The sequence below is a fragment of the Balaenoptera ricei genome, chromosome 1 (assembly GCF_028023285.1).
Source record: "Balaenoptera ricei isolate mBalRic1 chromosome 1, mBalRic1.hap2, whole genome shotgun sequence".
In the NCBI taxonomy this organism is placed as follows: domain Eukaryota; kingdom Metazoa; phylum Chordata; class Mammalia; order Artiodactyla; family Balaenopteridae; genus Balaenoptera; species Balaenoptera ricei.
This window is the reverse complement of record NC_082639.1, coordinates 75,649,270-75,662,173: the sequence shown is the minus strand read 5'-3', so window position 1 is coordinate 75,662,173 and position 12,904 is coordinate 75,649,270. Positions and strand designations below refer to the sequence as shown.

General features: G+C 42.3%; 1 protein-coding gene across 4 annotated transcripts in view; it reads left to right on the top strand.

Moving 5' to 3' along the window:
- Positions 1-5,340: 5,340 nt before the first annotated feature.
- Positions 5,341-12,904, top strand: part of COL24A1 (collagen type XXIV alpha 1 chain) — a 389,925-nt gene continuing 382,361 nt past the window's right edge. For all 4 annotated transcript variants that reach the window (XM_059925489.1, XM_059925499.1, XM_059925479.1 and 1 more), the window contains exons 1-2: positions 5,341-5,417; positions 5,838-5,968. In XM_059925489.1, the coding sequence (XP_059781472.1) occupies positions 5,913-5,968 (56 nt within the window). In that variant the 5' untranslated portion in view covers positions 5,341-5,417; positions 5,838-5,912. The remainder of the gene's footprint in view (positions 5,418-5,837; positions 5,969-12,904) is intronic.

Sequence of the window (12,904 nt, the reverse complement as noted above, 5' to 3'; positions counted from 1 at the left end):
CCTTGTCATTTGCTTTTTTTTTGTTTGTTTAAATGGGAGCTTAATTATTTTAACTTGCACTTCTTGAATTGAGTTCATTAAATATTTTAATATGTTTTGGGCCAACTTTATTGCATATTCCTTTTGACCATTTTTCTACATTGCTATATTCATCTCTTTTCTTACTGATTATAAGAAATCTTCATGTATTAAAGGTCTTGATATTCTATTTAAAAAATGACCTAAACTCTTTGAAAGTATCAAGGTCATGTAGTGACCAACCATCCCAGATTTCCTCTGTCTGAGGGGCACTCCCAGGACATAGCACTTTCAGTGATGAAAGCAGGCAAGTTGGGTAAATAGAGATGAGTTGGTCACCCTAACTGAGGAACTGTTCCAGATTAAAGGCGACTAAATGCAATTAAATGCAACATGTGATCTTGAAGCAGGAAAAATGAAGGTTTACTACAATGTAGGGAGAAAACTGGTGAAACTTGAATGGGTCTTTAAATTAAAGAATAATACTGTATGAATATTAATTTCCTGATTTTGATAATTTAACTGTGGCTGTGGAAGAGAATAACCTTGTTTTTAGGAAATACACATTTAAGTGCTTAGGGGTGAAGTGGCATAATGTCTGAAAATTACTCTCAAACAATTGGGAGAGAGAGAGAGACAAAGAGGGAGAATATAATAAAGTCAACATGGTAAAATGTTAGCATTTGGGGAACATAGGAGGAAGGGTATTTGGAAAGTTTTCATGCTATGTTTAGTAACTTTTTATAAGTATAATTATTTCAACATAAAATGCTTTATAAAAAGAGATTAATTGCTACGCACTACAAATATTTTCCCCAGTTTTTCATTTGTTTCTTCATTTGTTTATATTGGGTGACATTTGTATTTCTTTTTTATTTTACCACTTGAAAATTTTAAATCATACTTCTTCTGTTTTTCTGAAAACCTACAAGTCCCGGAGAACAGGCATGTCTGTCTGATGACTTTTCTCCCTAGTTCTTAGAACAGTGTTTGAAACCTATTGCTGCCCAATAAATATTTGATAGATAAATTAATAAATGTAATCTTTCCCACTCTGAAGAAGATATATTTTTACATATAATTACTTCTAAATCTTCACAGAGTTAAATATTTTTATAAACCCATTAATGCATTGGAATTTACTTTGGTTGTACACCATGAGGTGGAGATAAATTTATTTTCCCCTAGTAGTTTCAACATTATTTGTAAAACAGATCTTATTTATGGAGTTTTGAAATGCCACCTTCATCATATACTGAATTTTGTATCCTTACGAGGATCTGTAGCAGAAGGTTATATTCTATTTCAGTAGCCCCTTGTCCTGAAATGGTTATCTCTTGAAAAGAAGAGAGGGAGGGAGGAAGGCAGAGAGAGAGAAAGAGACAGAGAGACAGAGAGAGGGAGAGAAAAGGGCGGAGGGAGCAAGGAAAAATGGAAGAAAGCGGAATTATTGAGAACAACAACTTTATCCAGAGTCAGTCTGCATATTCAGTTTACATATTCATTACCAGTTTTGTGACCTCAGGCAATTTAACTAAACTTTTTCTCCTCCTCTGTATAAAAAGGATAATAAGTAGTACCTACTTAACAGGATTGGTAGAAAATAAGATGAGTTAATATATATAAAATAATTAGAGCAATACTCATGCATAGTAAGCATTATGAAGGATTTGCTATATCATTATTTTTTGAGTTCCTATACCCTTATTTAATAATGCTGTATGCTTTTTGTTCTTGCTCCTTTAGTTCTATATTGTTTCCTCCCACTTTCTGTAGTCTAAGTTTATGTCCTTGACTCTCTATTCTCCATTAAAATATTCACATCTTTGAAAACAGACTCTACTGTCAAGGCCTCAGATACCATTTTAGGCAGATAATGAAGAAGTCTAAAACTCTAGCTCTGGCCCTTCTCTTGAAGTCTAGCTTCTAACTCCAACAGATCTTTGGGTAGCTCCAAAACAGTGTCCTACCAAGATCTCAACATAGTATGTCTCAAACTGAGTTAGTTGTCTTCCTTTTGCCATTGGCCAATGGCATAATTTCTTAATCATTCAAACTTGAAATTTCATCCATATCTCTTCCCTTCCCAATCTAACCAGTTATCAAATTCCTGATTCCTTTTAATAACAATTCTCTCATTTAGCTTTTCTATTGTTCCTACCATAGTTCACAATACAAACATATTTCAACACCTGCACCGAACTTTTCCTCCAACCTTCTCTCTTTCCAATCTTAGCATCTGATGTTAAGATCAGTCTTCTTAAAATGGGAATTTGGAACATAATCATTTATGTTTAAAATTCTTTATGTTTCCTGTTGCCCATAGATTAAATTTAAACAATAGAATGTAATCTCCATGAGGGGAAGAATTTTCAAGCATTTTGTTCACTGATGTAATTGAGTGCCTAGAAGAGTTCCTGGCACATAGTAGGTGACACAATAAGTGTTTATTGAATGACTGAATGAACCCTTATCCTGGCATTCAGGGACTTCCATAGTTTGCCCTCGACCTGTCTTCTAATGCACGAACCTGTAACCCAAGCTGATGAATCTACTCCTTTCCCCTGAATATAATTCAGGTATCTTCCTCTTGTTCAATTGCTATTAGTCTCCTACTCAAAATTTCTAAGCATACTATCTTCTTTTAAAATATTTTATTTTATTTGTTTTTATTTTTGGCTGCATTGGGTCCTAATTGCAGGATCTTCGTTGCGGTATGTGGGATCTTTCGTTGTGGCGTGCGGGCTTCTCTCTAGTTGTGGTGTGCAGCGTTTTCTCTCTCTAGTTGTGGCATGCAGGCTCCAGAGCATGTGGGCTCTGTAGCCGAGGCCCGCAGGCTAAGTAGTTGTGGCCTGAGGGCTTAGTTGCCCCGCAGCATGTGGATCCCAGTTCCCCAACCAGGGATCGTCCCCTGCATTGGAAGGCAGACTCTTCACCACTGGACTTTCTATCTTTCTCTTCTCCACCTATGTAAATCCTCTTCACTTTCCAAGGCCCAGCTAAATCCCATGGTCTTTGGTGAAGCTGTATTGACTAATTTTATCTATGCTGAACTCTACCATCCTAAAAAGTCTATATCATTTAAACCTTACATTGTTTATTTTTTACTGGGCAAATGCTTCCTCTCCCACAATCAAATGTACTCTATTTGAGGGTATGCGTACCCTTTGGATGCTTCTGCGTGAAAAGGGCTCTAGTAACTCTAGCAAATATTCTCTTCTTATATTCAAAGAACCTGAGGTACATTTTAATGATAATTCCATTTCATACAGCTTTCAAATATTGACTCAACATTGTGAACAGAAAAAAAATATTTTTAATCCTTAAGTAATTGAAGGGGAAACGGAGACAGAAATTGGGTGAGTTACTTAAGATCTGCTTAATTCTTAGTCTATTCTTTCCACCAAACCAAATTACCTGTCTTTTTTTAGTTGACCAGTAGTCAAAAATAGATATACTGTAGGGATAGAATACTGTAGAAATTCTTCAGGTTAAGAATGAATATCTTCCCTTGATACTGGGTTTCTAGGAGGATTCCAGAAAGCCGTGGCTATTTGATACAAAAGTTGGGGGGGGGGGGTAGTCATAGTGGCTGTTTGGCATGTGACACCTTAACTAAGTGATCAAAGTTAGCATCACTAGTAATAAAATACATCAACATTATGTATACTCAATACGATGCCCCGAGAAAGGCACAACATCGCTTCAGTGGTATTTTAGCTGAAAATACAAAACCTGAATCATGGGACTACATCACACAAATCCAAATTTAGGGACCTTTTACAAAATGACTGACCTGTGCTCTTCAAAGTTGTCAAAATGATGAAAGATGAAAGAAGACAGGGAATTCCACAGAGGGCAGGAGACTAAGGAGATATGGCAATTTATTTAATATCTCTGTTAATTAATTAATTAACTAACTAAACACAGTGCAGGATCCTAGTTGAGATCCTGGACAAGACAATGGACATTTGGGAAAACTGACAAAATTTAAATAAGATCTATAGATTAGTTAATGGTATTGTATCAGTGTTAATTTCCTGGTTTTGATAATTGTACTGTGGTTATGTAAGATATTAACATTAGAGGAAGTCAGATGAAGCCTATACAGGAGTTCGCTTTACTTTTTTAGCAACTTTTATGTAAATCTAAAATCATTTCAAGATGAAAAGTTGAAAAATTGAGGAAGAGGAAGATGGATTAAACTGTGTTCTTAGAAGAAAAAATCCCCCAGATTCCAAGGGCCACACCAATCATTTCCATTCATTAATATGGTCACCTTAACCTTTATAGTGTGTATGTAATGCGGGATGCCTTTCAGCCTGTGGAAGGGGCATTAGCTGTGGATGGTGCACAGAATAGACAAGGACAACTTGGAGAAATGATATTCACTGGTATACAGCAGTCATTCATTAAACAGACATACCAAATATTATTTTAGGTGCTGAAAATACACTGATGAGCAAGATAATAGGTCCCTGGCCTTCTGGAATTTCCAGTCTTATTAATGAGAAAGATAAAAGCAGAATTAAAAAATTTTTTTTTCTTCAAAAATTGGAAGTAGACTTCTCAGTATGAAAAGGCTGTGGAGAGAATGGGGACTTACATCGAAAAAGAAATTTATTACAAAAATTGGAGAAGGTATTCAAATTGGTAAGGCCGAGGTGTGTTCCTATGCTTTTGTTGCATAACTGCAGACCATTAGTCCACGCTTTTAAGCAGGAGAAAGGCAGAAAAGTGGATTACGGGAGAGAAGAATCAGTAGAAAGTAGTACGACTTTCTGGACTGAAAGGAAGGAATGAAGGGGAGGAAAGGAATTAATGAGAACTTTTTGCAGTCAGTTAATAATACGACGTAGGCCACAAGCATAGCTGCAAAAAAAAGCAAGAGAGTCGGAGGACAGTGAAGGACGCCGCTGAGCTAAATGTGATTTCAGAAGGTGTGTGTGAAGAGGATAGAGAAAAGCGGGAATGGGAGACACTCAAGAGAGAAAACATCAAATTGGGGACTGCTGAAAAAGGAAACGGTACATGGACACTTAGAGGAAGGATACCAGTCACCTACAAGCTTCGGGCATGTCGAGGGAGTACAGCGTGGGAAGCGAGAGGGTCGGAGTGGTGCCGGGGCGGCGGCGAGCGCGCCCCAGGCGCGGCGGGCCCAGGGGCTTGCGGACAGGGGCGCCCCAGCCGGGCGCGGGGTGGGGGGAAGGTTGCGGGGCGGAGGGGGAGGTGTGCACTACGTTTGGTGATGTCATTGCAAGTCAGTGAGCGGTGAAATTTAACACCGGCCGGATTTGCTTGGCTCCTCTTCTTCCAGGGGAAGCAGCCGGCGGCAGTCAACGCCGAGCGCCTGCAGTTGCCACCGGGGTCCCCTAGCACGGACTAGATTTCCGAAGTGGGTGTGTGTACTTGTATGACAAATGTTCCAGCGCGGGTTGTTTCCAAGGACTTCCTCCCCCACTTCATCTCCTTCCCTCCCCCCACCCCTTTCTCCTCCCAGGCCCAAAGCAGAGGACTCCACTGGAGTCACGGAGTCGTCTTTGAACCGCAAGTGAACTCGAGGGCTGCACTCGCAGCCGAGCTCCCGCTGCTGCCGGCGCCCCGCCGCCTGCCAGTGAGGTCTCCTTGCCCGCCCTCCCGGGGCAGCACTCCCCCCGGACTTGTGTGTTACCGAGCTAGGGAGCTAGGAAGCCTAGCTGCCTACCCTCCGGGTGCTATTTCTTTCCTCCCTTCCCATCTCCCCGCTCCCCTTGTGGTTATTGTTGAGGTTTTGGAGCATCGTTTTCATGTGATTTTTTCCCCCCCTTTTTCATGGACAGTACCTGCACCCTTAGCAGTTCGGAGCTGGCTTCTGTTTTCCGTTAGCGCTTCGCTGTACGGACAAATGCATACAAATGCATTTAGGAGCCCGCAGGACAAGGCGTGGACAGGTCTCCCACACGGCAGAAACGTAAGTAGCCCACCCGCCAGGGCAGGGGTTAGAGCACCCCCTCTCCCCACCCCATGGATCCGCTGAGCCCGTTGGAGATCTGTGCACCAGCTCCCTGGCACTTTTTTGAAGTTGGGAGTCGGTGAACAGCCGTGGCATCCTCCTCTTGTCTCCTCAATTTGTAAAATACTGTGTTTGAAAGGAAGCCTCCTGCCAGTGGGTCTCTCAGACAGTTTATCCTAAAGAGATCCTGCGGCTCGGGAGGAGAAGCTCGCTGGCTGGCGGCCCGACGCGGGCGGCCGTGGTTCCCGCAGCTCCGGAGCTGGACTCGGACGCCAGCCCGGGCTCCAGCTCCCGTCGCCCTCGCGCCCTCCTTCCCTTCTCCTCCCTCAGAGCCCTGGCTGAGGTCCTGTTTCCCCGCGGTGCTCCTCGGGGCGTGCACTCTGGGTACTGCTGGGGTGCTTAGGTGTCCCCTGGGCTCTGTGCGCGAAGCCTGGACCGTGGGGGCAGGGTTGCCGGGTAGGGGGAGAGGGTGCCCACAGAACCTCGGGCATCAGGGCGCTCCTGGACTCATGGGACTCAGCGGCAGTCTCCTCTAGTCGTTAGGAGGCCAGCAAGCGTGCTGCCCATCTGGGGCCCAGGCTGCGCCCTGGTCACTGGAGTGTCACTGCGGAAGGGGCTGGACGCGGGGAGGGGGGCGGGGCTGCTGCTCCCGGGGAGTGTTCGCGCCGACCCTGACTGGCACCCCACCTTGTCTTTGGGCGCTGTACCTGCTCCCACTGCCTCACTCGGAAAAGAGCGTAGATTGGGGGTGTGGGGGGGGCTCATGGCCTTGGCTGGCTGCCCTGGTCCCCCTGGAAGAGGTCAGTGGGTTACGCAAGTTTGATTCTGGCCCCGGGGGCGGGAGGGACGAAAGCGACTGCAGTCGTTCTCTGCCACTAGGCTGCCCCTCGAGAGAGTAGGTAGGAGGAGGGCCGGGGGCAGAACTGACCGCGCAGCCAAGGGGAGGCGGGGTGCGGAGAAAGACCGCCTTGTGGCAGTGTTTGTGTGAACATGTGCTTCCCAGCCGCTTGCAGCCGAGCCTGGCTGGGGCTCAAGCCCTCTCTCCTCCGACTTCTGGAAGCCTGGGCAGGCAGCCGGCTTCCCGAATGACAAGGACGCACATCCCCACGCGCCCGCAGCGCGTGACTCAGTGAGCGGGAAAACTCGTAACCTCAGCAACCGCGTGCGTGCGGCGAGGTGCCCAGGGCCCGGGAGACCTGACACTTCTCGGCCAGGGTTCTAGAAGAGGACAGACTCTGCCAGCCGCCTGACCCAGAGCGGCTCACGCAGGTCTCATTAGTTTCCCAAGCAGGTTTCTCGCCACTTTTCTCCCGTGAAAGCCCCTTGCATGGATCCTCCCGGAGAGAGGGGTGGGGAGTGCAACGGATCCTGAGGGACCTGGCGCATCTTCCCGACGGTCTAGGGCGGGTGGAACGGTGGAATGAGGCTTGGGTACCCGCGGATCCAGAGCCACCAGGAGTGGCTGGGTGAGGTCCTCCGCGTCCTGTCCAGCCTCCGCCTCCATCCATGTGCCCTTCTTGCTCTCCCTGCCAGCTCCGGCCCTAGGGCTTTACCTTGGCCACTACTCGAGGCCCACTTTGCTAACATTTCCCATGGTAGTTGTGACCAACCTCTCAGATTAAAGCAGATCTTCAGCTCCTAGCCCCTGTCTTGTCTGGTTTACACTTCCCTTCCAGACGCTCCTAGAAAAGGCCCTGCATAAATTCTTGGGCAGTTTGGAGTTTGTAAATTGGGTCCAGATGACTGGGGGGAGGGAGGCAGAGAAACCAAAGAGAATGGATTACATCGAGGAACTTCTGAGGAAAAATTAGACTGTGTGGAATGGGGAAAATAAAATCCTTGTGGAGAGACATCAGGGTGGGTAGGGGATCCTGCCTGTGAAGGATCCTGTGAAGGCCCTGGTCTCTCCTGTCCTCCTAGATGGCCTCCCAGCCAGGGGCCTTGCAGCCTCCTGCGATATCCAGTTTGTTCCATGACAGTTCCCAGTGGGGGTGGGCTGCAGAAAATTAACGGTAATTCAAGATTACATCAGATTGCAGCTCCTCACAGCTCCAATCACCCACATGCAAAGTGGGGAAAGGTAGTTACTGATTGAGCTGAGAAAATTGTTTCTTGAAAAAATCCAGTTTCTGTAAAGAATTAAGAGTTCTTCAGTTTGAAATTAATGCTACCAGCCTCATAGGGAAAGAGACGTAGGAGAAGCAGCTGATTAGCTGATGATAATGTCAGGCCACTGAATTAAACCTTAGAGTGCCCCATGAAATCCCTGAGATTTTAACTTTCCACCATCCTTCTGTGGTGATGTTTTTTGTGAGAGCAGGAGCGGTTTTTTTAAAATCACAATTCCAATTAGTCACCCAGAAACATTTACAGTTTTAAAACTAGATCCTTAAAGACATTTTATTTCAAAGGGCTGCTTTTAGTTGGATTACCTAATGTGAATTTGTGGAATTAATAAAAAACAAAAATTAAAACCAAGAGTCAGTGTTAGATACATTGATTTAACATATTGTCCGGAAAGTCTCCCAGGCAGGCTATTATGGTCATTAAAGGGTTTCTGTAACCAAAGGGGGAAACAAAGTTTGGTATATAAACATCTATTTCCTAGCTAGCATGAAATTCTGTTTTTAAAGTTGCTTAGTTATCTTTGCATTCAAATAAATGTTTAAAATAAACTGATGTCTCAGGGAGAGGAATTGTAATTTATAGAAAGTAATTTTGAGTGTTATTGATACATTCTGCTTGGTAATCGGTGAAGCTGCAGGAGAATAATAAATTTTATTATGGGAATTTAAATAGCTGTACTAGTTTCCTTGCCATGCTTTGCAACTGTGACTTGTTTTAGAATTTGTAATTCTGAGTGAGAAGTGAAATAAAGACGATTTCATTTTCATTCTCATAAAAGGCTAACATTCTGTCATTCATTCACTCATCATTTACTCATTTATTCAGCAAATGTTTACTGAGCTCCAGCTAAGTGTCTAGCATGTTTCTAGGCAGAAGTGATACAATGATTGAGCAAGACAGAAGCCTAATTGCTGCCCTCCCAATGTGCCCAGTTTAGTATAAGAAACAGAAAATGAAACAACCAAGTATAACAAAATGAGATAAGGGTATACACAGAAGGACATCTAACAGTCTTGGTAGTTGGGGAAGATCGGGAGGAGTAATACTGGAAGGAAAGACTGACCAAAGGAAATGAAATCTAGACTCAGACCTAAGTGGAAAAGGCATGGAGCTTTACAGACAGAGAGAACAGTAAAAGGCTCAGAGGTGAGACAGCACAGTGCATTTGAGGGCCTGAAAGAAATGAAGTTGGTTGGAGCACACATTCTAGGGGAGAAGTGACTGGAGCTGGGTCTGGAGAGAGAAACAGAGACTAGATCATGCAAAGCCTTTACTTTCTTAGCTAAATAAATGGAGGTTAGGATCACCTGGCTTCTTGATCTTGGGGTCAGTGTGCAGGTGGAAAATGTCAGAGAAGTTATATATTTGTTGAAACTCAAGACCACCTGATAGTCTCATTGACTGAAGATTGATACATTCATTCATTTAAAAATCTTTATTTAACAGTAGTGTGTGCCAGAAACGTTGCTAGGCTAGGCAGTAATCAGTTTAACAATCTCTGTGGTATTGCAAGGAGAGACTATTTTAAGTGTATATTTCTTCCCTGCTACTGACTGGACTCTAGGCATTTTGATCACTTGAAGTCCTCAAGCATATTTGTCTCCTTTGCATTTCATGAGTTGCCTGTATGCTTGGAATTTAACCAAAAGTTCTAGTATGTTTCACACTAGATTAGTTATACAAGTACCTATTGAGTTGAATTCATTGTGTATAAGTTTTTGACAACACTTTACTCCCTACTCCTGGGATAAGAACTGTTTTTCAGTTATTTTGGGAACAAAGTACAGAAATTTTACTATTACTGGATCTTAGCAGCCAGTAAAGAGCAAAATCTGTAAAGCTGTCATGACTTAGAGAATTTTTTGGCTTGTAAACACAGTGTGATGGAAATTGTTGAAATTCTTGACGTATATTACATGTATGTTTTTCAGATTAGTCTACTTTTTCCAGTTGGTTTAAATGAAAATCGCCAATTCAGTAAAAAAAAAAAGTTTCTTATTCACAAATTGAACCTGTGTAGGAATGAGCATCAGTAACTTGAGGACATATATCATAAAACCTGAAAGTCTCATGGGTGCCCTAAACAAAAAGATGCCTGAAATTCCCCTGAAGTAACTTAAACCCTTTAGATAAAGCGAAAGTTGAATAGCTCTAAGAATTATTTAGGGAAGATGCCTGGGATGGATATTAGTTCCTTAAATATTCTGAGTATGGTCTTTGGATATCTATTTCCTGCTTGATCCCCTCTAGGCCTTCACCCTTCACATGTCTGGTCATGTTTTGACTGTGGCTTATGTCAAACTGAAAATGTGGCTAGCAGACCAGACACACAGAGTATTTCACATTTTGTTATATATCCTCAGTAATATTATGGGTTATATTTTCTGAACATTTATTGAATGTTTCTTACCATATTGTTAACTTCTTTCAGACCTGGTCTGATTTTGTTAAATGTCTGAGTATATGTACTTCTGTTACTTTATATTAATGACACATGGTCCAGACATATAAAAAAATGAACAAAAACAGGCATGGTTTGAATATTTGAAAAATATTCATATTTAATACACTAACTAGACTTTTTATTAGGGTACATTAAATGTATGAACAAATTAGCAAAGTAGACTATTTTAGGTTACTTAATTAAAAAAGAATTGGCCAGAACTATAAGAGGACCTTTCCCCAGCTGTGGTTAAACAACATGCCCTTTATATATAGTGATTTATACAACATCTTGCTAAAAACGTAGCTTGATCTTTGTCCTCTAATGCCAGTATATTAATAGGATTCTGCCATACACACAAATTTGGGGGTTTTATATTTGGAATTTAAAATATAAAATTTATATTATGTCATCACATAATAGATGAGTCAGCTAAGACTCAGAAACTTGAAATAACCCACCCAAGGTCACAGAATGAGTTTGAAATAGAACCAGGATTAGCCTTTTGACTCCTAGTCTAGTGTTATTTTCTTATTAACCATGTTGTTTTCTCTGCAACAACTTAATAGTTTTAATTTTAACTTATTTAAGGACTGCAGCATGTCTAGTATGATCTGCACAGCATAACAGCGGAGAAGCCCAAAGCACAGCTGCTACCCTTGAGAACTCTATCATCTGCTAATGTGGAAATGTGATATTTTTTTCTTAATTAAGTAAATGTATCGTAAATGTAATATCGTGGGGAGGGGGGAAGCAAAAGCAAAGAAATAAACAAGCCCAGCTCAACTAGACATTTCCCAGAAAGCTTGGATTCATTAGACATCCATTTTATTCAGTGATAGAGTTGGGCTCTTTATCAAACTGATTATGTCAATTAAGCTTGATCTCTTCTCTGTGTTCCAACTTCAGAGATGAGAAAAAACAGTTAAAATGAAAAAGAAGAAGCCTTCCACTTACCCTACCACAGCAGATTTTTTTAAAAAAAATTCTTCTTTCTCTCTTTGGACATCCAACTAAAAGTACCCTTATTTTACTTTACTTTTCCTAAGTGTTAAAAGAATTAGGTTCATAGGGAAGAATTGAATTCCTCAGTCATTGAGAGATCTTACTATTATTCCGTTCCTGTTTAAAAATATTTATTGTGTCAATTTTATGTAAGAAATTGATAAAAGGTGAAGACCTGTTACTTGCTCAGATATTTACTTACTAATTAATCATAAAAGGTACAACATATATGGGCTATAATAAAGTTAAAATTAAAGCATCAAGAGTACAGAGGTGAGGAAAAGATCCAGTCCTCTTTAGGGATGATGGGAAAATTCATGGAGCAGGTATTCAAATTAGGCTTTGATGATACTGAAGATTCTGACAGGTGGAGACTGAGAGCTTTTCAGGCACTTCCAAAGTCTGTCCATGGAGTAAAGAATAACATGATATGGCTGGAGCTTTGGGATGTCAGATGTAATTGGTCCATAGTGCTAAAAAAAGAAAGGAGGTTGAAGCTGAATGATAAGGGCCTTGAACACCTGGTGAGGAACTTGACTTTTCCTGCTCTTCCGTAGTTGTATGTCAGGCCATTCAAGATGGCTGTTCTCTTGCTCTCTGTACATCCCCTGCTCGATCAGGCCCTGCTTCACTCACATGACTATCCAATCTTCTTAATTATAGGACTTAATTAGTAACTGCCCCAGCCGCTGGTTTCCCTGGTAACTGATGAGCCAACCTGATGTCAATTCTCCCTATAAAGGGTAGCCTCCTTCTCCCGCTGGAAGGTTGCTGCTGTGTCCTGCTTGCTGTCTGCTAGGTACTGTGCGGGTGTTGCTCCAGGACCTCTTGCTTCAGACTTGTAAGATCCCCTGTCCAATAAACCGTTGATGTCTCCTCTGTCGCTGTTTTGGGGCTCTTTTTTCAGTTTAGAGGTTGGGCAACTCTGAGGCTTGCCAGACTGCGGGGTACAACCTGACAGTTGACCAGAAGTTTGGGGCAGAATTAGAAAAAGAGAAAGAAAATCTCTATTTCATATCACTGATTTCTCTCTCTCTCTCTCTCTCTCTCAGTCATCAAATTAGTACATAGGTATGCTTACCTAAGGTGTGGCTCAACTGATTTGTCATAATCTCCTAAAATCACCTGGCTAAGGGATGATGTTTGATGTGTTCAGGTTTTCCTGCCTCACGCCAGGAATAGACTTGTTAACATATCTAGAAAGAACTTTATTTTCCATCTTTCTCCCCTGAGGTCATTGGGGAAGTCTGTGAGTTGGCTGAATTGCCAAGTGAATAATGCTAGTTATTATACTCTTCACTAGTTAGCTTTATTCTGGA